Source organism: Eucyclogobius newberryi, unplaced genomic scaffold (assembly GCF_026437365.1).
Source record: "Eucyclogobius newberryi isolate DKJ021-1_F unplaced genomic scaffold, fEucNew1.0.hap1 SCAF_20, whole genome shotgun sequence".
Classification (NCBI taxonomy): Eukaryota; Metazoa; Chordata; class Actinopteri; order Gobiiformes; family Gobiidae; genus Eucyclogobius; species Eucyclogobius newberryi.
In genome coordinates this window covers 12,352,178-12,377,773 of record NW_027315835.1, presented here as the reverse complement: position 1 = coordinate 12,377,773, position 25,596 = coordinate 12,352,178, and the positions used below count along the sequence as shown (strand labels likewise).

Sequence of the window (25,596 nt, the reverse complement as noted above, 5' to 3'; positions counted from 1 at the left end):
ATTTCAATATCCAAGTGTTTATCGCACACAAATCTATAGTGAAAGAAATCCGAGCGCAAAACTTGCATTGTATAGTTTGTTCTTCTGGTTCTTAGTGTACAGCATGTTCGTTGGGAAGCTGCAGAGGTTAGAAGAAGCTACACGATGTACTGTACCAGTGTCATGTCTCGACCTGTGGGGAAAAAAAAGTGGCATTCCATCAAAAATGTTTCAATTATTCATAAGCTTTTCACTGTGTGTTTGAGCTAAGTGGCACCGCAGTGACGAGAACTGACAGCCGAATATTCCCTTTTCACACGCGTGATACAAGTGCATTTCAATTTGTGTTTTTGGTCCAATTATGATTTAGATATAAAGGGGAATAAACCTATGCCAGGGTGAATTAATACAGTTTACATGTTAAAACAAAAAAAAAAACACCTCTCGTCAGGTCTTGCCAGCCTGAGTGTGTTGTGTGTTGTGTGTTGTGTGTTGTGTGTTGTGTGTATGTACAGTTCCCACACTGTGGGCATTAAAAACACGAGAAATGATGGGGGGTGTTAGTATTTTCAGTTGTGACAATGATAGTGATAGTACTGACATAGCAAAAGTGATACAAATGATAACAGTGATGATTGGACTAACATCAGCAACAATGATAATGATGAGGACAACAACAACAACAACAATACATATTTATGTAGCAGGGTGGTGGTGGTGGTGTATTTGTGTGGGAGTTTGCTCACAGACAAATACATAAAGTTGGTAGATGCCTGAAATGTGTGAAGCGTGGAAGATGGAGGAAGAAGAGAAGGGAATCAGAGTTGTAAAAAAGTCAGAGAGCGTTGGGTGGTAGAGGTCGGTTTCAGATGAGTGATTATAGGGGAGAGATTTATATTCCTTTGTAACGGAGTCGGTGAGAAGATTTTTCCAGTGGTTAATGTGTATGTTATTTTTCCAGTTCATGAGGATAGTTTTGTTGGCGATGGTTAGAGCTGTGAGGAGTGTTTTCAAGTTTATCATTTTTTCAGTAATTATTGTGAGATCCAGTAGCAGGCAGGGAGAGAGGAATTATGGGATGTGGCAGCCCACTATAGTGGAGAGTAACTGTGTGACCTCTTCCCAAAAGTGTTTGACTGGAGTGCAGTGCCAGGTTGCGTGGATATATGTGTCTATACTTGAGTGTACTGTGTACTGTACCCTGTGTACTGTACCCCTGTGTACTGTGTACTGTACCCTATGTACTGTACCCTGTGTACTGTGCAATGTGATGCACTCTTTTGTTGTCTTGATCAAGTCAAACTATAAAAAGTTAAGTGCTTGAGATAAAGTAAAAACGTGCAATGTCCTCTCTTCATATCATTAAGACAATCTACAAATATATAATATTTTAAAAAAACATAAGCCCTATACTTACAGAGGTTTGAAACGGTGTTATCCCTCATTTGTCCTGGAGGGTTCTATTGTAGTTCCATCTGAAACTAATGTAAGATTAGAGATACTTGTGTTGTTTCTACGCTGATTGTGATACTCGGTGTTGCCATAGTTGCACTGTTGTTGCTGTTGTTGCTTTCAGAATCAACATCTGTACCAAATGAGTCTTTTCTTTGCTAGTTTTTGTATCTATGCATAGATTTTTAACAACCCTTCACTTCATAATATCCCAAGCTTCAACACATTTGTAATTTGTTGCTTCAGAACCTGCTTTTCCCGCACACATTCACTGTATACATAAACACAGGGAAGTGGATGCTCTCTAGGCGACGCCTCTGTCAGTCCAGCCTGTGTTTGGAGTTTTTCTGCCCATAACATCTCCCATCTTCCATCCGGACGCTCAGCTCTTCTCACAAATGTCACTTTGATGCCTGTCGCATGTAGCTACCACACTACGCTTGATGTGGAGCCAGTTGGCAGAAAGCATCTACCCCTGAATGACAGTCCCTGGTCGTCTGATTCACTGACAGGTTTAATTTTGAGCTGACAGCGAACACCTCACAGTGACAATGGTCAGCCAAAGTCTCTGTCGGTTCAGCCGCAGTGGATAAGAAAACGCCAGAGGAGAGTAAATACAGTTTAAAGCGCTGAAGGATGTTTTAAGATGTCATTTTGTGAATGCAAATGAGTTCACTGAAGATGTAAGTAGCACAATCACTTGGAAATACTGTTGTAATTATGTTTAACAATAGAACTATCCAGGGATTTGCCAATGTTTGACATTTATTATCAAAATACTTTTTTCATTTATTTACCTTATTCAAGTAGGAATTTGCAACAGGCACAGTTCATTTTAGTGTTACGATTATTGTGAAAAAACAACAGAATTCAACATTTATTTTCGATTTCTGAGGCCAACAGTAAAGAACTGTGAAATCTGTAATTTTATTTCATTCCCATAGTCTTACACTAGTATTCCTCAAATTTGAGAGAAGCTTTATGGAAATGTAACTGTCTGAACGGAGAGAAAAAAATCAAGTTAATGTGACAAAATGTTGTGTACATTTAGACATATTATTTGCACTATAGATTGAAATTAGAAAGACTGTAGTTTGCTTCTTAAATTGTCATTTTTCAGTAGTTCTTACGATTATACACAGACTATGACGCCGTTTTCAAGTCACCCAGAGAAAGCGAGCATTGTTAACATGTTGGTGAAAGTTAAAATTGCACATTTCACACAAATCAACCTACTTTACATAACGTTTCGTCCGTGACAGTTGGAATAAGGTACCGAGACTGGCATTGGTGGTCGGTATATTTCATTTACGCTGTTTCGAAGGTGAGACGTAAATGCGCTGACAGATTACCATTCTCTCACATTCATTCAGCATTTAATATAAAACGTCCACCTGTGTTGTAAAGTGTTCAAAGTGGTGCTCTAAAGTGCCCATATTCCGACTTTATTTAACTGTGGATTGCTGGGGAAAAAAAGGGGACAAAGGGAAAGTAAGTGAGCTCGCCTAATTAAAGAGTTGAGTTTGTGCTGGCACCTCGGCTCATTTAAACTAACTCCTGAACAGCCAATTATTCTGCTGCCGTAGTCACCCATGAGGAAGAAAAGTAGAGTTTGAATTTTTTTTTTTTTTTTATGAGGACGCACTTCATTTGTGTTTGGTGAGAAAGAGAGAGAGTTTCTGTACAACAAAAAGTGTTCCGTCTTGGGAATTCACTGTAAACAACAACACTGTTCTAAAATATCAAGGGAGTGTGGAAACTAGTGAACAGAATGTATTTTGATGTAAATTTTAAAAAGGCTTTGATCTATTTATGTTTAAATCTGAATTTTTGGAATAAATTTAAGCTTTGTAAAGCATAATGACTGATTTGTTGGAGTAATCTTAGTGTATAGGGGTCTTTTAGTTCATTATGCGGTCCTATCCTGCAATGTACATGAAGTATTGTACGTTTTCAGAATCAGAAAAGATGTATTGTCATTGTCAATGAACAGAATTAAAAAACATAGGAACTTGCTTTGGTGATTCGGTGCAACATAAAACAACATGAACAATGATAAAACAACATAAAACACATCAAATAAAACAAAAAAGCGGTTAGATTAAAGGAAAAATGAAAAAAAAATTAAATCTATTATGGAATAAAAATTAAAATGTACACAAAATGTACACACGTAGTGCAGAAAGTGAGTTATTGATTAAAATATATTAAAAGTGACAGGTGTTTAAGAAGTGTTCAGTGATAACAGTGATTTTCTTTTTGGAACAGGCTGCACTTTCATCGATGCCTTTTTCCTATATTATCTATAAAGTGCATGAATGTTCGCAGTCTCAATTAGCCTGACCATCCCTCAAAAGCTGTAACTATGTCCAGCTCTCTTAACAGCACGCAACTGTGACATTCTGCCTTAACGCTGAACACAGTGGTGAAATACGGCGGCAGAAGTTGTGCGCGCGTTAAAAGCAGCGCGGCTGGTGTGATTTATGACGCTAATGGACTCGCTCTGAATGAGAATCACTGAGATGGACCCAAGAGACACGTCCCTGCTGCAATCCTCTTTATCTCCTGTGTATTTCTTTCCAGGACAATCTTATCATATGGATAACACTTGATTGGATGAGATTGTGACTTCAAATGTATTTTTTTCTTATTCAAGCGAGCCAAGGTTCAGTTTAGTTTTAAAGATACTGTTATAGAACAAATAAGCCACTATAATATTATTTCAGTTCCAAACTCATATAAATGTTGTGCCAATGTTGTGGGTATTTAATAAAATAGTGATAAATAAGTACATAAATACAAAAACAAATGGTAAAACAAGGCAAATAAGGCAGCCAATTGTAACTGTAATAATAACTGTTTATAATGCATTAATAAGCACTTGTGATTTGTTTATAACGTGTATTGTGTGTGTTATGTTGCGTATTAACATGTATAAGGTATTATAAGCTATCTACAAATGATAATAATTGGCTTAGTGCTTATAAACAAATGTCTAGTGCTTATTAACGCTTTATAAATAGTTTACTAAGGAACCTTATTTTAAAGAGCTACCGAACAAATTATAAAATAAAACAATAAAATACAAAGAATAAAAAATTTAAATTAATTCAATATTTAGAGCCTAAAAAACAAAAACAAAAAACAAAGCTCCAGTAGTGATAGCACCAACAGCAGCATATAAATTAATTCAATTTATGCTGCTTTCATGTGCTGTGCAACTTATGGTAAATAAAATTCAAATAAATACAAAATACAAAGAAAATACATCTATTGGAGAATTGGCTACTCATATTGATACCCAAATCGTCGAGAGGAAATAACCTTTGACCACAAAAACTAAAGAATTACAAATTAAAAGTACTCGCAGACACACCTGTCAGCAAGTTCTTTTGTTCCCTCTATAATTATGCACCATTCTTAAATTGCCTTTCTACTTCCACTTAGCGTAATCAAATAAATACAGAATTGTTTGCATTTTTCATGAGCGATCTGTTGTCTCGCGTGAATTGACTTGATTACTCTGATTACTCCATAAATACGTGTATTTGTCTTGAGTGTGTTTTTAATATATTTAATTTTACTGCAACAACAAACGCACTTGAACAAAACACAGACACTTGAAGCATCTTCTCCACAACATGAAGCCAGCATTACATTCAGGTCCTTACTTTTAATCATGGTTATTGTGGTTTGTACCAGGCTTTGTAATATATTAAATTGACACTAACATGGCCACAGATCCCACTCCTGGCTTATTTCAGTCGCAGAATTGACTGAATTAAGGAAAAATTGCATAATATGTGGTTCTTAGTGCGAGCAGCAGATGGTTGGCTGATACAGGCACACACATGATGGATTGGCGCATAAACAGAGAATCTCTCAAGTGGCTCCGGGGCCTGCTGTCAATGAAATGAAAAAAGTAATTGTCTGAGTATAAACATCACACTATGGCTCCAGATCTTTTTTTTAATGTAGATTGCATGAGTTACTTGTTGATACATTATATTCATTGACTATTTCCTAATTCTGGCCTGTGCAATTCAAGAAAGTCATTCATTTTCATGCTGCTAGTTGAAAACATAACACTGGTTCGCAGCACACTGTTCTTTTCCAGCATAAATGCATTGTTGTTGTTGTTTTTTTTCTTTTTACTATTTCAAAAGGAAGTATCTAGAAAGTCCATAGAAGGTGAAGTTGTCAAAAGCGCTTGAAATTCTCCACCTGCTTCGAGTTTCCTGAAAACATTTTGACAAGTTAATTAGAAATGTCCAACCCTGACTCGAGGCCAGGTGGATCATGAATACTTTAGCACATCATTGCACAGATATCTTTCGTGATTAGGTTCCAATTAATCTTTTTTTTTTTTTTTTTTTACATTATGTCACAGTACTAATTATTTAAACATGATTTTGATGAAAATGTTCCATGAATGTCCAATTTTGTCTCGTTTTTTAGTCTAGTTTTAGTTTTTAATTTTTTTTTTCTCCACTGTTCAGTCATTCTTTCGTGAATTTTCTTTATTTGAGCAATTTATAAGAAGACAATGTTCAATATGACATAAAAAAAAACAAAAAACATTTCAATATTGATACTGTAATGCGTATACTATTTTTAATATTGATCAGTCTGTATTTATTTATATATTTTTTGCCATATTTTTGACATGAACTGAAATCCTCACAATTAAATCACTCTTTTTTCTTTATTTTTTTTATATATTTTTTCTTGGTAGTGTTTTGCTGGTAGACACGTATATCAATTAAAATACTAGTGTTTTTCATCGTTAATACACATAAATAAGCACCTGTATTCTTACTTTACCCTCCACAGACTTACACAGACACAACTTCTTGACAAAAAAGTCAAATTAACCCTGCATTTCTCTGGTTGTCTGTCTGCAGGTGGCTCAATGGCCTGAAGAGGAAAAGAAAGAACAGCCAATGTTCGTTGAAGAGCGTGAACGGTGAGTGCCATGACAACGACAACAAAAAACTTTTAACTTCACGTGCGAATGACGCGTCGCATCAAGCGCATCTCTGACGGATGAATCCTCCCCGGAGACGACCTCCGCACACTTCAGAAAACGCCCAGTGTGCATTTCTTATTCACGTGTTTCTTTTAGCTCTGAAAGTGTTTGGGAATACAACTGTCAGCTTCCCTGTGAGTGAGGAGCCAGTTCTGCAGCATAAACACAAGCCATACATAATTCATCAGCGTCTCCTGTACTTCACTTGTTCTGTTTGTCACCCGCAACGACAAAAGAAAAGTCCAAAAACGCTAAATGAAAACGCGCGTGTTGACTTGTCTGAGTAGTTTTAATGTCTGAAAGAGCAAGGTGGAGAAACGAAATCTGTCGGTGGAGGTCGTATCCCCAGAGAAGACGCTTTTTTTTTTTTTTTTTTTTTCCTTCTTAGTCTTCTTCATCTTCTTAGTCTTCTTCTTCTTAATCTTCTTCTTAGTCTTCTTTGTCGTCTTCTTAGTCTTCTTCTTCTTAGTCTTCTTCTTTTCTTCTTCTTCTTCTCCTTCTTCTTCTCCTTCTTCTTCTCCTTCTTCTTCTCCTTCATCTCCTTCTTCGTCTTCGTCTTCTTCTTAGTCTTCTTCGTCTTCTTTGTCTTCTTCTTCTTCTTAGTCTTCTTCTTCTTCTTCTTATTCTTCTTAGTCTTCTTCTTCTTCTTCTTAGTCTTCTTTGTCGTCTTCGTCTTCTTAGTCTTCTTCTTAGTCTTCTTCGTCTTCTTTGTCTTCTTCTTCTTCTCCTTAGTCTTCTTCTTCCTCTTCCTCTACTTCTTCTTAGTCTTTCTCGTCTTCTCCTTCTTCTCCTTCTTCTTCTTTTTCTTCTTCTTCTTCTTCTCCTTCTTCTTCGTCTTCTTCTTAGTCTTCTTCTTTTCTTCTTCTTCTTCTTCTTCTTCTTCTTCTTCTTCTTCTTCTTCTTCTTCTTCTTCTTCTTCTTCTTCTTCTTCTTCTTCTTCTTCTTCTTCTTCTTCTTCTTCTTCTTCTCCTTCTTGTTCTCCTTCTTCTTCCTTCTTCTTCTCCTTCTTCTTCCTTCTTCTCCTTCTCCTTCTTCTTTCTTATTCTTCTTCTTCTCCTCCTCCTTCTTCTTCCTTCTTCTTCTTCTTCTTCTTCTTCTCCTCCTCCTCCTCCTCCTCCACCTCCTTCTTCTTCTCCTTCTTCTTCTTCTTCTTCTTCTCCTCCTCCTCCTCCACCTCCTTCTTCTTCTTCTTCTTCTTCTCCTCCTCCTCCTCCTCCTCCTCCACCTCCTTCTTCTTCTCCTCCTCCTCCACCTCCTTCTTCTTCTTCTTCTTCTCCTTCTTCTTCTTCTTCTTCCTCTCCTCCTCTCGTCGATTGCGTCACTTAAGCCCCAAATCCGCGGGGAGTTCACTTTGCCACGCCTCCTTTTAACACTGGCTCAAAGTCCTATTTCCCTGAACAATCCAATCAAAGACGCTGCGATACGTCTGTGTTTTTCCTCTTTTATCTTTTCGTGTTTATCTGGCGTCTTGTCTTTATACGTCTGTAGCCTCGCCCTGTGATGATTTAATATGTTTAATCTGAAATATCACCTCTTCAGCGTCGTTGTCATGCACAGACTCCCACAGAAAGCATTAAGCCGTGTGGGACTCGCTTTGGCTCAGCCTTCATTTTCGGAATAACCAACAGATGCCGCATTAGGGAAAATTGCCGTGACAAATTAATCACTTTATTTATCTTCCTGAATTAATTATATTTAGTCGACAGAAACGTCTTCTTCTTCTGCGCTAGTTCAAGGGTAAACGTTTTCTACATGCGTTCGCGGTGATGTCATACAGCCGGGACTTGCCCATAGCGGCCATTTTAAAAGGGGCACGCGATATATTAAAAAAACAACACGACCGCATCCTTTTCTACGGCATAATGAGCTACGAATACTGTGATTATTTTGACGATAACGGCAAACTAAGGCACACGACAAAGCTTTCATTCCTTGGTCAGTCAACTAAGCAATGTCCTAACAGATAAAGCAGGTTTTTGGCATTTTGGCCTCATATTTCCTGGATTTCGTATGTAGTAGACGTGCTGTTGTGCCCCTTTCAAAATGGCGGTTGCCACTGCACAAGTTCCCGGATGTGCGAACGCATGTATTGAGTGAACTGCAAAGTCCTCATGGCTTGCACTGGTCCGGGACGTCCTACGTGGGCCACGTCCACCCGACCTATCAACAAAACTCAGCAATATCCCGCAATGCTAATCACGCTAACCACACTGCCAACTGTAGAAGTAACCGTGACGTGACCTTTGTGCTTATCTTGCCTAACAAACTTAACACCAACTCACCACTGCAGGTGTGAGTGACAAATTAATCAACTTCACTTTATTTATCTTCCTGAATTAATTATATTTAGTCGACAGAAACATCTTCTTCTTCTGTGCTAGTTCAATTGTAAACGTTTTATTGACTGAACTACAAAGTCCTTATGGCTTGCACCGGTCCGGGACGTCCTACATGGGCCACGTCCACCCGACCTATCAACGAAACTCAGCAATATCCCGCAATGCTAATCACGGTAACCACACTGCCAACTGTAGAAGTAACCGTGACGTGACCTTTGTGCTTATCTTGCCTAACAAACTTAACACCAACTCACCACTGCAGGTGTAAGCGCATTTCACGAAGGATTATTATCATAAGGCGCTGGTACAGCTGGCAGCCCGGTGTAAACGCTCTCTCTTCTTTCTCACACTTATTGTGCTTTATCTCCTATATTTTGTAAATATAGTTAGTATATTTTTTCTATTTTACTGTACGATAGGGACACGCGCTGGAATAGTTTTTTAATTCAACTGTTTTTGACTTTTTTTCGGCTGGATTTGAGCGTTTTTCGTTGCGTTCGTTGTGTTGTTGTGACGTGAGCTAGCTCCGAGCGAGCCCCACCAGAGAGAATAGAACATTGGACTTGTTTTTTGCCAACACCAAAGAGGCTTATTCTTCTTCCCCCCTCCCTCCCCTGGGCAGCTCGGACCACAACCTTGTACATCTGAGGCCTGTGTATGAACCCATCGTGCGCAGGCAGCCTGTGGTGTCCCGTGAGGTGAGGATGTGGTCTGCTGAGAGCGAGGAGGCTCTGAGGGACTGCTTCAGCACCACTGTCTGGACTGAGCTTTATGACCCACATGGGGAGGACTTCAACACCATCACAGAGTGCATCACGGACTACATCAACTTCTGTTTTGAGAACATTGTTCCCTCCCGGACGGTGCGGTGTTTTCCAAACAACAAGCCATGGATTAACCGTGAACTGAAGGCTCTGCTGAAGGAGAAGAAGAGAGCCTTCGGGTCAGGGAACAAGGAGGAGCTGAGGACTGTGCAGAAGGAGCTGAGGAGGAAGATCAGGCAGGCTGAGGCCGGCTACAAGAGGAGGATGGAGGAGCAGCTGCAGCAAAAGAACATTCAGGGAGTGTGGAGGAGCCTGAAAACCATCTCGGGCTTCAAAATCCCCCCTGCCCAGACAGAGGGGGATCTACAGTGGGTGAATGATTTAAATGCTCACTTCTTGAGGTTTGATCGGTCACCCGCCCCTCCCCCTGCACAGCTGCATGCTCCCTCTTCCACAGCTGGACAATGTCCTGCATCTGTTCCTCTTCGCTTATCTGCCCCGGACCATCAGCTCCCCACTTCGCCTGGACTCACCCATCCCCCCAGCACACGGTCCCCCTGCCAACCACTGACTGTCACAGCAGCACAGGTGAGGAGTGAGCTGAAGAGGATTAAAGTGAGGAAGGCAGCAGGACCTGATGGCATCAGCCCCAGGCTCCTTAAGTCCTGCGCAGATGAACTGTGTGGAGTTATGGAGCATGTCTTCAACATGAGCCTGAAGCTGAGGGTGGTACCACAGGTCTGGAAGACCTCCTGTCTGGTACCTGTGCCTAAGACACCGCGCCCCAAAGACCTCAACAGCTTCAGGCCAGTGGCTCTCACGTCCCACCTGATGAAGACACTGGAGCGGCTAGTCCTGGACCACCTCCGCTCCACCGTGAGCTCAGCCATGGACCCGCTGCAGTTTGCATATCGGTCTGGCATCGGAGTGGAGGACGCCGTCATCTCCCTGCTGCACCGCTCTCTCTCTCACCTGGAAAAGCCTGGCAGCTCTGTGAGGATTCTGTTCTTCGATCTTTCCAGCGCCTTCAACACCATCCAGCCGCTGCTCCTGAGGGACAAGCTGGAGACGGCTGGTGTGGAGTATGACCTGGCAGAGTGGATCCTGGACTACCTCACAGACCGACCCCAGTTTGTGAGAGCCCGGAAGTGTGTGTCTGACACTCGGACCTGCAGTGTGGGGGCGCCCCAGGGCACTGTCCTTGCGCCCTTTCTCTTCACCCTTTACACTGCAGACTTCAGACATGACACGGACAGCTGTGTCCTGCAGAAGTTCTCTGACGACTCTGCCATCATCGGACTCATCACGGACGACGATGATGCGGAGTACAGAGGACTGGCGCAGGACTTTGTGGACTGGTGTCAGCGGAACCACCTCCTCATCAACGCGGGGAAGACCAAGGAGATGGTGGTGGATTTCCGCAGACGCCACCCCACTGCCCCCTCACCAGTGAACATCCAGGGACGGGACATTGAGAGAGTGGACTCATACAAGTACCTGGGTGTTCATCTGAACCACAAACTGGACTGGACTCATAACACAGACGCACTGTACAGGAAGAGCCAGAGTCGGCTCTACCTCCTGAGGAGACTCAGGTCTTTTGGAGTGACAGGGCCACTCCTGAAGACCTTCTACGACTCTGTGGTGGCATCGGCCCTCCTGTACGGTGTGGCCTGCTGGAGCAGCAGCATCACAGAGAGGGAGAGGAAGAGGCTGGACAGAGTCATCAAGAAGTCCAGCTCCGTCCTGGGCTGTGCTCTGGACTCGGTGCAGGAGGTGGGGGACAGGAGGGTCCCGGCTAGATTCACATCTATGCTGGACCATGAGTGTCACCCCCTGCAGGACACTCTCTCCGCTCTGGAGAGCAGATTCAGTGAGAGACTGATCCACCCTCGCTGTGTGAAGGAAAGGTTCCGTAGGTCTTTCCTTCCTGCTGCTGTCAGACTTTATAACAAAAACTGTTAGTACTGAACACTCGTAATACTGACCTAACCTAATACTGATGTGCAATTCTGTCATATGTGCAATTGCTGTTGGAATTCATGTGCAATTCATGTGCAATTACTGTGAAATTCATGTGCAATCTATGTGCTGTCGTGACACATATTCATGTGCAATTGCTGTCGTGATCACATGCAATGGTATTTATTTATTTATTTATTTGTCTATGGGAGTTTTTATTTATTTATAGGAGATCTTCTACTGAAAGTGTTTTTCAGACTTCCTATAAGTGATCTGTTCTTCTGTATCTACCTCTGTATCTACCTGCGTTGCACCAATGAAATTTCCCCATGTGGGACAATAAAGGAATATCTTATCTTATCTTATCTTATTATCTTTTGGCCCTATCCCGCAAAAAACCCCGGCCTCAGAGGCCAGCCCAAAAGCAATAATTGAAAAGTTGAAAAGGCAAAATAATTTATCTTTGCTCAGCCACACTGGAGAAGCTGAATCGGTTTCCCCCCGGGTTTTGTTGTAGCTTTAGCATGTCTGGCGTGGAGCAGAGGCAGGATCGGAGCCAGGAGCTGCAGCGGTATTGATTTTGGGGCTTGGCTGGCGAACACTCAGCCACAGCCGCGGTTGGCTCGGGGCTCAGGGTGGCTCTGTGACGGCGGCTCAGGGTGCCAGCCGCGGGAGCTGACATCCTCCCAAAAATGATCCCCAAGTCGCTCTCCGTCTGTCCAATTCACACCGCCATCCCGCATCCCAAACGAGTATTATGTGAATGTGTATTATGTGTATGATGCGTTTTTCGTGTTTTTGAAGACGTTCTTACGCCTTCTTATTGGTTTAAGAAAGTACAAAGTAGAGGACGTGTTGCAGTCTTGTAGTATCCGTACTTCAAATTGAAAAATGAATAAAAGCCGACATGTTTTATTGATTTAAATTCGCTACTGTCCAATGTAAACTGTTCCAAAAGCTTTAGTTGTGATAGTACAACAATATGTTACAATCTTCAAAATGCTAGTTACTTATTGATAGAGGACAGCAATATATAAAAAAAAATGCGTAATAGTTTTGAAGATGCGCAAATATTGACTGTTGTGCATTATACCGTTTATAGTAAAAATGCTGCAAGAATAAGAAAAGAAAAAGAACGTTGTAATCTTTCAAATAAGTGATATTTCTTCACTTTTGCAGGTAATTTACCGTCCATTAACATTAGTCTGATACTTAAACCTCAACTAATACATTTAAAGACAAGTTTCACCACATTTCAGTTGATACTCCACAAAAGTACTACTACTGAAGTTGACTTTTCGGTGGATTTAAAAGATTAAATGGTTCGTATTCAGCGCAGCAGGAAGGAGAAGGCGTGGAGTGAGTAATCTTGAGATTTGGGAATGATTTGTGAGTTTAATCTGCCTTTTTACAGATGAATACACTGTTGTTTACATGTAGATTCCGTTTAGATATTTGCAATTGCTTGATCTCCTGTAATCCTGTGGCTCTCTGGATTCAGATACATGGTCAAATCATAGAAATACTTAATAGATTTGGGACATTTTTGATAAACAGCGCCATGTTCCCCTTTTTAGTCAACAAATCAATGTATTTCTTTCGTCAACGACAGCTTAATTATGTATTTTAGCATTAACATTTGTCCATTTATTGTCACCATTTTAAGCATTTCATTTTTCTCATCTTGATCATTCTTGGTCTTGATTTAGACTCCTTCACTTTTATGATTGACTCTCCACAAACATGATTGCGGCTGTATTTTTGACACCTGATAAAATGTCTAATAATGTGTTTCCAGAAGCATTATTATAGCTTCAAGCCTATATGCCATCTGTTTTCTCTATTGGACACTGGTAACTTAAACACACCGAGTCAGTCTCAAATCCTCCCAGACTTCTTTTGCAGCTCCAAACTGCTTTAAATTATGTTGGAAGGTGCTTTCGGAAAATCATCCACACCGCACCTCATCCATTTGGCAACAATTTTTATATTCTTTGCCCTTTTCTGCCGTCCAACATACCGATATTATATGTATGACTAAATCAATAGAAAACCACTTCGCGTTGCTTTGGCACCGTAGCGTTTCCTCTCTCCTCATTTTCGCTCTATCCCTCCTTTTTGCCCTTTCTTGCCGGCCCCGCCTTCATCTTCCCCAAAGCTGTTACCGAGCCAACAGGCAGGGCTCGCTGACACCGCCTGTCACTGCCGGGCCGATGTTCTGCACTGTACATGTCACGCATCAACCACAAGGGACCAACATGAGTCCCGGCCATGTACAAAGCCCTCTGTAGTCGTCTGTATGCCCCTTATTTGTGACATGGACCGTGCCATCTCCGCCCCCCTCTCCGGAGCCCCGTGGACAGGCTTCAAATGTCCTGACGACCAAAGGGAAAGAAAGGAAAACTAAAAGCTGTAGGATTTTTCTGCCAGGGCGCTCATCCCGGCTCGCTGTTGGGAGATGTTGTTGAATAATGCCAAAAAATTTACAATTTAGGACGTAAAAAATACCATTGAAGAAATAAATGTTGATTATAATGGACAGACGTACAATGGAAAACGTTACATTTGGACTTCAATTGAAAATGGATCAATTTGACAGACTTAGGACTAAATGCGATGATTTCTCTGGGTTTTTTGTGCCACGATCATTTGCTAGATGTCTATTGATTTTTATTTTTCTGCCTGTTTTCTCTCTGCTCTTGTTTTCTTTTTTTCTGTGTGTTTGTTTATGTATTGTCAAAATAATACTGCAAACTCCAATAGTTCTGTCAATAATAATCCAATTTCAAACTTGATTTTGATACTAAGGAAACGGCTCAAAACTCAATGCCAATTTTGATACTGCAATGATATGTACATTTTTTGATGTTCTTTTCTAATATTAAAGTAATTTTAAACCGGAAATAATAATACTTTCTTCATGTTACCATCAAGTCTTATACTAACTATCTGATAATGGTTAAAATCCATTTAAAACAGTTCAGAAAATCTCAAATTTTGTCCTGTTCACGTGATATATATTTTTTTCACAGTTATAAAAACAAAGGGCAAAACAAGAGAAAAAACACAAACGAAAGAAAGAAAAATAAGGCATCCTATGAAAATGAAATTAAAGGCACACATGGTCCAAAATAAGAGTCCCATTTAGTCCTCGTTGAGTCCGTGTGTGATCCTTTTCCCACTGTCTTCATGTCAGTTCAGGTGTGGGTCCAGTCCTTAGTCATCAGTGCAGTTTGTCTCATCCATTTTTTTTTTTTTGTGACAGCCTTTTGTCCAGCTGCCTGTGAGTTCCAAAGGTATCCATCTATATTGTCCATGGCAGGAGTTTTGAGGTCCAAATACACGGTTCTGAATTCTAGCAAGATGATAGTGACAAAAACAGTCTGCAGTGATTTCTTGAGTTGTTTTTATTTTGTATCGACACTTTTTCAAATTAGTATCTAGTTTTTTTACTCGTTTAGATGTTTATTAATATCAGATTCTTGATATTAATCTCTCCATCCAATCCGATATCTTATAAAGTTTATGACACAGTTTTTTAAAAGTGGGCTGCGCAATGTTTCATCCGCTATATTTTTAGTCAGATTTGTTCCACAGTTTGGCATTAAACATATTAATTTCCATTTTATTCAATTATGATTTGATTCATGCTGGTGACATCAAGTGCTTGTCTCCATGTACTTTGATGTTATGATGAAATGTAATGCCTTTAAGCAACTCTTTTTTAATGTTCCAGCAAGTTTTGTCATAATACAAGTTCCAAAAAGTTTAATTTGCAACATTTTTATATCACCACTATCTTTTCAAATTAATGGGAAACACTGATCATTTTCTGTATTTCTGAACTCGTATCGCGCAAACAACAACTTCAAAATGGTCAACACACTGTTAAACATATGGCAACTGTGTTTTATTTGCTACTTGGAACATTCTCGCCCTCCTATTTGCAGTGTCTTGGCCATACGTCATGTAAAACGTCCTGAAATTGGCTGTTTCCTGCTCGTCTCCGCTCTGTAAGGCAAAGTAGAAAAGGGAACAATTTGTCCTTGCCCTGCTTTAGAATCAAACTTTAAAGATGGGGAGGTTGGTAAACAGTCTGCAGACATGGAAACTGCAAAAAAACACATCTTCAGTCACTGTGTGGTTTCATTTTAATGGACAGTAATATATATTTTAAACGCTGCTTTTAAACGCCAAGTACCAGCAGACCATGTCATTTTTTATGTTTTGTTTTTCACCGGCCGTGTTTGGACAAGTTGTGAGAAGTGGACAGTTTTACAATTACTATTTTCCCACCTGGCAGTCACAAAAGCTTTAACGTTCTCTTAAGGTTGTGTTCCTGTCAACTTTTTAAGGACATTCTGGAGGTTTTTACTGGCATTTATGATATAATGGACATGTTCTAACTGTATATTTCAAAATTAACTCACCAAAACGATGCGATATTGACTGAGGATGAATGTCTTGCTGTGAAATGTCTGTAAAAGGAATCAGAAATAGCAGAAGAAATATTATCTTATACCAGTGGCGTGCAGTGACTTTTATGGTTGGGCAAGCAGATCTGGTGTGTTCATTAATATTTAGTGGATAACAGAAAAGTGAGCCAAGCTTTAGCAGCAGAAGTGAGGGGAAAACTAGCTTATTTGGATATATTTTAGAACAATTTATTTATACTTGTGACACATGGTAATTGTATACTTTATTGGCCAATCACTGAATGCCTTGATTGCCCTGACCGCACACAACGGCCTTATACCCTTATTTGAGACTAACTTTTTAGTTTGTTTTTAATGTTTGTTTTTAGTCTTTTTGTAGCTTTTTTTTTTTTAAACTGTAAATGATATACTCAATGTTTAAGATTTTCAAAGATCTTCAAAACAACTTTCACAATATTATCTTAATTTGAGACTAACTTTTTAATGTTTGTTTTTAATGTTTGTTTTTAGTCTTTTTGTAGCTTTTTTTTTTTTTTTTACTGTACATGATATACTCAATGCTCAAGATTTTGCATATCTTCAAAACAACTTTCACAATATCATCTTAATTTGAGACTAACTTTTTTAATGTTTGTTTTTAGTCTTTTTGTAGCTTTTTTTTTTTTTACTGTAAATGATATACTCAATGTTCAAGATTTTCAAAGATCTTCAAAACAACTTTCACAATATTATCTTAATTTTGATGTGTTGCCCACCTCTAACAAATATCACTTTCAGCTTCGTTTGATTTTTAAACATTTCCCAATTTCACCAATCTCTGTACGGAAGCAATTTTGTGCATTTTTACCATCAATTTATTTCAACTTTATCTGATTTACTCCTGCAAAATAGCGTTAGCGCCGTGTGGGGGCGCCGCTTCAAATTACAATGTTATTTTAAAACATTTCCAAACAAGTTCCCCATGCGTCAAACTTTTGAATCAAACTTTTCGAACCGTGAATATGCAGGTAGACGCTTCAATCTCACGGCTCTAATTAACTTTCTTTATTGAGAAATCCATCAATGCTAATCAAATACAACGCAGTAGCCACAGTCTCTGCCTCACGCATTATTGTATTAGCGCTCTCATTAGACTCTTTAATGAGCGGTTTTAACCATGTTCGTCAGTGCGGCATTAGGAGGGGCTTTCACTGTGAGCCAGGACTCTCTTTCTTCACTCGGGAGTTTGGTTCTTGTCCCAGAGCACTTCATCGCACACACTGAAGAATCATTTTTCACGTCTTTTGCTTTAGTGCTCCTGGAAACACTTTATCAGATGAGTCCAATTGTAGTTTTGTGCCAGCTTTGTTTTTTTTTTTTTACCTCTTTATAGCTTAAGTTGCCCAGAAACATTCATGGATTTCTTAGGTGTAAATTCTAGACAATATAAATCATATTTTTGGTCACTAAAAATTGAATTGAATTGTTTTCTTTATGCATTGCAAGATAGGGACAAATATACCAACTCCAACCACAAGATGGCATTAAACAAACAATCAATTACAATCAGTGTTCATTAAACATAATGTCTTAAGACCCCAAAATAAGCATACAGATGTCATATATCTATAATTACACGTAGGGCTGGACATGTGGGGAAAATATCTAATTGCAATTTTACTGATTAAATTTTTGCAATTTATGTCAACAATAGATTTCTGTTTACATTTTAAACAACAAGGACAATTGACGGAAAATAATTAAACAGGCCTATGAACTAGCTTACATAAGAATTACATGTACTTCAAATGTTAGCAGTTGTTATACAAAATAAGGCTGGATATTTTGTTTTGTGGAGGAAAATTAAAGTACTTCACAAATTGCGATTTCAAATTTGATTGCTTTCTTTATGTTTCCATGTGAGCTTATGCTAGTTCTGGCCAAGCTCAAGAGTATCATAAAACTGCTCAGACAAGATCACATTTTGTACAATTAAAGAGCCTTTTTGGCATCGACACGTGCTCAAATGACTATCTAGTTTCAATACTAGTTTTTGAATGTATTATGTGATTTCCTGTTTTGACAACCCTAGCCAAAAAAACTGCTTAATACTGTGTGAAATCCATTTTGAAATCATATCATCTTGCAGTTATTTAAAAAACTCTTATGCCGCACTCTAAATTCTACTGTTGCAACGATTTTCACCTGTTCTCGTCCGACCGAAATCAAAAAGCGGTTCACCACTAAGCGCTTACCGAATCCGCGACCTTTTCTCTTATACGTCAATCCTCCACCGCAGAGCTCCCAAACAGCACAACTCAACAGGGGAGTGATTTATGGGCAATAGCTGTGTAACACCACCGCTGCTCCAGCCCTCTCCCATTCTCTCCCCTCCGGCACATCCATTTGTGCTCCACGGCGCGGAGACAATCACGCCACGCTTGTATTGAGCTGTCCGTGCCATGCTCCTTGTCAGGAATAAAAGAAAGAAGAGGTGAGCGGGACTTTTAGGATTGTTGCGTTGTTGGTTTGTGGCGCACGGAGAGACTATTGAGTGACCTCCAATGGACAGGAGGACAAAGGACACAGGGGTGCAGCTGGATGAAGGCTCAAGAGAGGGGCCTGATTGAGGTTTTTGTAGAGGGAAACTGCAGGGTTCGAGCTACGAGAGAAGACTATTCAGTAATTGGTGTGGAGAGAGAAAGAGAGAGGGAAAAGAAAGAGGGAAATGGAGGAGAACACTCCACAGATTGTTTTGTAATTCTTTTATTTTTGCCTTGTCGGAATGATAAAACGTTTATGACTTTACATGTGACAATCACACAAGATGATTCAAGGTGAAAAATGCACAAAATGTATTACAATATGGTAACAAATTAATTTAAAATAGTCCCTTCATTCAAAAGGTGATATTATTGATATAGATGTAGAAAATAATGCATTGCTCGGGCTGCAAGGACCAATTGACTAATCGTGACTAGTTAACTATAGAAATAATTGACTACCGTAATTTCTGCACTATAAGGCGCACTTAAAAGCCTTTAATTCTCTGAAAAAACGACAGTGCGCCTTATAATCCAGTGTGCCCTATATATGGATTAATTAGGCCCGAGCCCCAGCAGGGCGGAGGGCCTATTGCTCCCGCAACGCTGCCTGGCAAGTACAGTGAACTAGCCCATGCCGAAGGCATGGATTATGCATACTTACTCCTGCTATGACAGAAATAGTCAACAATGAGTGAATGGGCGTAGCCCATTCACTCATTGTTGACAACATTCCTCCAAAAACCCTCCTGGCATCGTCCCGTACGCGAAAATCCATGCCGCAGGCATGGGTCATGCTTGTATCTGCTCAAATCAATGGAAGTCTATGGGGAGTGGGCGGGGCATCCCGACGGAATAGGGAGTGACGAGCGCGTAAGCGCTCGTAATGATGATTCCACCCCATGACGGCATCGGGAAGGCTTAGAGCTTTCAAACGATGTATCATTTGTTGTTATAGTGGAAACGGCTATATTGTTTTTGCTAAAAATATTATTATTTTTATTATTTTTATTGTTCTTCTTCAGCGCTTTGAGCTCTAATTTGACCCCCTGAACATGCTCAAAAACTCACCAAACTTTGCCCAAAATTCAGAATCGGCGAAAAATTTTATTTTTTCTGGGCCATTTTTTTTTTTCGTTAAAAAATGGCGCGACAGCGCCACCAACAAAAGTCAAAATACATTGCGCCTATGGGAGACGCCCCGAGGTCAACTTTGGCGTAAAGCTACGAAATTCGGGACACGCATTCCTCTCGTGAGGACAAACAAAAAAATCATTGTGGCCACGCCCCCAGACTTACCCTATGGCCACCATCTTCCTTTGAAAATGAAAACACGCTGTGTTAGCCATTTTGTTCACGTCAAACTTTGACGAACTCCTCCTAGGGCGTTTTGCCCACCGACTTCAAAATCGGCGTACGTCCTCTGGACAAGTGGGGCATCTAAAGTTATCCAATTTTTTGAGATACCTTTTACGGTCTGTGTGCGGCGCAGCCGCAAAGTTTGACAACTTATTTTGGAATATTGCAGATCTAAAAATTGCTCCCATTTGATCAAAACCAGTCCGATTAGGACCAAATTTGAATCAGTTGTTAAACTTTCTAGTTTGGACCAGTTTATGATGACAAAATTGAAATGGACGCGATAGCGCCCCCTACAGAGTGACCTTTAAATTAACATTGAAGGTCAAAAATTAGTTTTACCAAAATTGTCTAAACTTTACCCAAAATTCTATTTTGCCGTCCCGATCACAAAAGCCAATCACAAAAATGCCTAAATTTTTACGGCGTAGTCGTAGCGATGACAGAAACCTCCCATGTTATCCCTATGGGAAAACCACAAAATCTCTCAAATTACCACATTTTTATGTTTTACACTTTAACGAACCCATCCTAGTGCGTTTTGCCCACCAACCTCAAAATCGGTGTACGTCCTCTAGACAAGTGGTGCATCTAAAGTTATCCAAATTTTAAGGATAGCTTTTACGGTCTCTGTGCGACGGAGCCGCAAACGTTTCCCAGAATTCTGACTATTTGGCCTTCAGAGTGGCCTATAAACAATAGAGTTTTCCCAAGTGACATGATATTTTGCACTAAATTCTAATTTGCCATCCTGATCATACAAGTGTGAGAGCCAAAGTCATATTTTGTACGGCGTAACCGTAGCGATGACAGAAACATCCCATGTTATCCTTATGGGAAACTCGCAAAATCGCTCAAATCACCACATTTTTACGCTTCACACTTTAACAAACTCCTCCTAGGGCGATTGTCCGATCAAACTCATATTTGGGAAAAATCATCTACACAAGCGGGGCATCAAAACTTATCCATATTTTGATTCTAAGTGCTACGGTCTCTGTGTGGCGGACCCGGAAATATATGTCAGAAATGGGAAAACAGCGAAATCTCTGAAATGTTCACATTTACGCTTCACACTTTAACAAACTCCTCTAAGGGCAATAGCTCGATCAAGCTCATATTTGGGGAAAATCATCTACACAAGCGCGGCATCAAAAGTTATCCATATTTTTATTCCAAGTGTCACGGTCTCTGTGTGGCGGACCGCACATTTGACCGACATTTGTGTTCATTTGCACTGGATTTGCCATGTCAATTGTGTCGCCGTCTGTCAAGTTCTTTTTTAATTCAACACAATAAGGGCGCCATCTTTATCAAGTCGAAAGCGCAGAGTCGGAAGGCCGGCGGCCCGCGAGGGCCGTTGGATGCCGCTTGCGGCTTTAATTTTTCTTGTTCTTCATCGCTTTGAACTCTAATTTGACCCCCTGAACATGCTCAAAAACTCACCAAACTTTGCCCAAAATTCAGAATCGGCGAAAAATTTTGTTTTTTCTGGGCCATTTTTTTTTTCCTAAAAAAATTGCGCGACAGCGCCACCGACAAAAGTCAAAATACATTGCGCCTATGGGAGACGCCCCGAGGTCAACTTTGTCGTAAAGCTACGAAATTCGGAACACGCATTCCTCTTGTGAGGACAAAAAACAAATATTATTGTGGCCACGCCCCCAGACTTACCCTATGGCCGCCATCTTCCTTTGAAAATTAAAACACGCTGTGTTAGCCATTTTGTTCACGTCAAACTTTGACGAACTCCTCCTAGGGCGTTTTGCCCACCAACTTTAAAATCGGCGTACGTCCTCTGGACAAGTGGGGCATCTAAAGTTATCCAATTTTTTGGTATACCTCTTACGGTCTGTGTGCGGCGCAGCCGCAAAGTTGGACAACTTATTTTGGGATATTGCAGATCTAAAAATTGTTCCCATTTGATCAAAACAAGTCCGATTAGGACCAAATTTGAATCAGTTGTTCAACTTTCTAGTTTGGACCAGTTTATGATGACAAAATTGAAATGGGCGCGATAGCGCCCCCTACAGAGTGACCTTTAAATTAACATTGAAGGTCAAAAATTAGTTTTACCAAATTTTTCTAAACTTTACCCAAAATTCTATTTTGGCGTCCCGATCAAAAAAGCCAATCAGACAAATGCCTTAATTTTTACGGCGTAGTCGTAGCGATGACATAAACCTCCCATGTTATCCCTATGGGAAAACCCGCTAAATCTTTCGAATATCCACATTTTTCTGTTTCACACTTTAACAAACTCCTCCTAGTGCGTTTTGCCCACCGACCTCAAAATCGGTGTACGTCCTCTAGACAAGTGGGGCATCTAAAGTTATCCAAATTTTAAGGATAGCTTTTACGGTCTCTGTGCGACGGAGCCGCAAACGTTTCCCAGAATTCTGACTATTTGGCCTTCAGAGTGGCCTATAAACAATAGAGTTTTTCCAAATGACATGATATTTTGAACAAAATTCTAATTTGCCATCCTGATCATAAAAGTATGAGGGCCAAAGTCATATTTTGTACGGCGTAACCGTAGCGATGACAGAAACATCCCATGTTATCCTTATGGGAAAATCGTAGAATCGCTCAAATCACCACATTTTTACGCTTCACACTTTAACAAACTCCTCCTAGGGCGATTGTCCGATCAAGTTCATATTTGGAGAAAATCATCTACACAAGCGGGGCATCAAAAGTTATCCATATTTTGATTCTAAGTGCTACGGTCTCTGTGTGGCGGACCCGCAAATATATGTCAGAAATGGGAAAACAGCGAAATCTCTAAAATGACCACATTTTTACGCTTCACACTTTAACGAACTCCTCCTAGGGCGATTGCCCGATCAATCTCATATTTGGGGAAAATCATCTACACAAGCGGGGCATCAAAAGTCAGTCATATTTTGATTTCAAGTGGTACGGTCTCTGTGCCGTGGAGCTGCAAATATACTGTCACAAATGGGAAAACGCCAAATCTTTGAAATGTTCAAATTCATGCTTCACACTTTAACAAACTCCTCCGTGGGCAATAGCTCGATCAAGCTTTACTTTGGGAAATATCATCTACACAAGCGGGGCATCAAAAGTTATCCATATTTATATTCTAAGTGCTACGGTCTCTGTGTGGCGGCGCAGCAAATTTGACTCACACTGTAGGCGTAATAAAAGGACAATTGGGGCGCGTTAGCGCCCCCTCCTCTTGCGGCGTGGCGGCGGCGGCGTGGCGAGGGCCGATCATTGCCGCTTGCGGCTATATTTCTGGTTGTGCTTACTGACCTCAAAGCGACCCCCCCTCTCTAAAATAAAACTAACTACATGGTCTTTATAAAACGAGGCAAGACATTAGCACTCCCAAAAAAGTGCTGGCACCGCCCCTGTTCCTCCTCCCTTCTGTCTGTGGAAAACTGTCTGAAATGTCTGGAAGCTTGTATGTGTCAAAGGTTATCAAAGGTCAACCCAAACAAATGTATGTCTGTGTTTCAAAGGACTATCTCTGTGCACTATGTTGCATTGTAGTGTACTCACACCTTTTGATTAACTTTCATGGTAATGTTTGTGTGTGTGTGTGTGTGTGTGTGTGTGTATGTGTGTGTGTATGTATGTGTGTGTGTGTGTGTGTGTGTGTGTGTCTCTCAGCAGGGTACATACCTAGCTACCTGGAGAAGGATGAGCCATGCGTGGTATGTGGGGACAAAGCTACAGGCTATCACTACAGATGCATCACTTGTGAGGGCTGCAAGGTACGTACGCTGCTCCAGGCTCCATGTCTTGTCACAGAGGGGGCGGGGCATCCTTTTTATAGCAATATTATGTGATATATTAAATGCTATAGACAATCTGGCCTAGACTCTACATTCCAGCCTTTGTTTTACTTTTAAATGATGAATGAAGCATGCTCCCCTAAAGGCCTCTAGCGTAACAACATCCAATCCATCATTTCAAGTGAAGAACACATAGGATGTAATATAAGGCTGGTCGGACCATGACACGATCCAATACTGTCTGGACCAGTGGGATACAGTTGAGGTTTAGTGCGAGGAGTGACAGTGGGTGTCAGAGTGGCCCAGGCGCTTACAGGGAGCAGGCTCAGACAGAGGCCAGGAGGGAGTAAGACCGGGCGCAATTGCAGCAAATATCAAATTGCAAAATCTGCTGTTATTTGTGTAATAGAACGTCCTCCACGGAGAACCAAATGTCCTTGTGTGTCATGGTGTCTTATTATAAGCTGCTTAGCTTGTTGTTTGGATCAGATGTGTTCTAAAATGTTCTTGTGTTGGTTCATAATGAAATCTTCTGCTTCTAGATATGTTTAAAATGTTAAAGCGTTTGTAATACAGACGAGCGTTGTCTTATTCATAAAGAAACAGTTAACTTTTGGCCCAAGCTGTGGAGCCGTGTAACTTTCCGAGGACTAAAAACTGCTGTTTCTAAAACAAGGATGACAGTGATATTATACTGCGCCCTGATAAGACGTAGGCTAATCTAATGAGTTATTTAAAGGAAAAGCCTTCACTGTTTACATTATAGCTGCCCAGTAAAGTCATCATTTACAATTAAAACAATATCTATGACACAAAATAGATGCAATGTTTCTCATACATCTCCTAACTGTCAAAACCATCAGTTCAACACTCATTTATTTATGTATTTTAGGTCTTATCTGTCCCTGTGTTTTGCCTGTCTCTAAATAGACGAAATAAAATAGGTTTGGAATCTCTTTTCAAAACAGTCTTGTTCTGGCTCTCGACTGTTGGCAGATTTTTTTTAATGCAAACTCCATTTGGCCACACAGGAGAGGCAGTTCTGATGTGCACATTTGCCTGTCTGCGCTACCATCTGTTGTAAATATTAGAAAATGTTTTAGGAACACTTCTGCAAAGCTCATCGGGAGGACAAATTGTACAGTACAAGCTCTTCTTCCGGTATCTCTGTCGGGCACGTCTGTCCCCGGTGATCTCGTCCTCTTTGGGCTTTTCTCAATCTTTTTACTACATCCATCCATTCAGCCTTTCACCCATGTCCTCTGCTTTTGTCCGCCGCAGGGTTTCTTCCGCAGGACCATTCAAAAGAACCTCCACCCCTCATACTCCTGCAAGTACGATGGCTGCTGCATCATCGACAAGATCACACGCAACCAGTGTCAGCTGTGCCGCTTCAAGAAGTGCATCGCGGTGGGCATGGCCATGGACTGTGAGTGACGCCTTTATCGACCACTCTGACACAGCCGACAGGGACTGAACAAACTGTTTTACTGCAGCTTTGACAATAGTAAAGGACAATATCTAAACTGTAATCGTGATAGACGGCATTATTAGATAGATGAATAGGTAGCTTCCCGATAAAATGCTGATTTTAAAGTCCCACAAAGTTTTACATCTTCTGTTTTGTCTGAACAAAGTAACACATTTTTGTAATTATATATTTTCTCTCACTGTGGCGTGTTATTTCTCGATACATGTGTGATAGCGATAGGACTGGGAATCACACACCCATTTAGTAATACTGCATGTGATGATTGGTATACAGTTCATTGCACATGTTTTTCTGTGATATATTAAGTAAGTAAGAAGTAAGTACATTTGTATAGCACCTTTCACAGGCAGAAGTAACAAAGTGCTTCACAAAAACACAGAATAAAACAATAAAAACACATAAAACTTGTGAGCAATACACATATAACAATATACTGTCAAATCAGTCCCTACAGCATCTGTAATTAAAAGACCTGTAATTATTTCAAAGTTATGTTTT

The 25,596-nt window shown here is 40.5% G+C and overlaps 1 protein-coding gene across 2 annotated transcripts in view; it reads left to right on the top strand.

The window, feature by feature from the left end:
• LOC140369558 (thyroid hormone receptor alpha) overlaps positions 1-25,596 on the top strand; it is a 123,786-nt gene that overhangs the window by 69,324 nt on the left and 28,866 nt on the right. The window contains exons 3-5 of one of the 2 annotated variants that reach the window (XM_072456931.1): positions 6,336-6,397; positions 23,482-23,585; positions 24,888-25,035. In XM_072456931.1, the coding sequence (XP_072313032.1) occupies positions 6,336-6,397; positions 23,482-23,585; positions 24,888-25,035 (314 nt within the window). The remainder of the gene's footprint in view (positions 1-6,335; positions 6,398-23,481; positions 23,586-24,887; positions 25,036-25,596) is intronic. The other variant, XM_072456932.1, reaches the window with a different exon arrangement.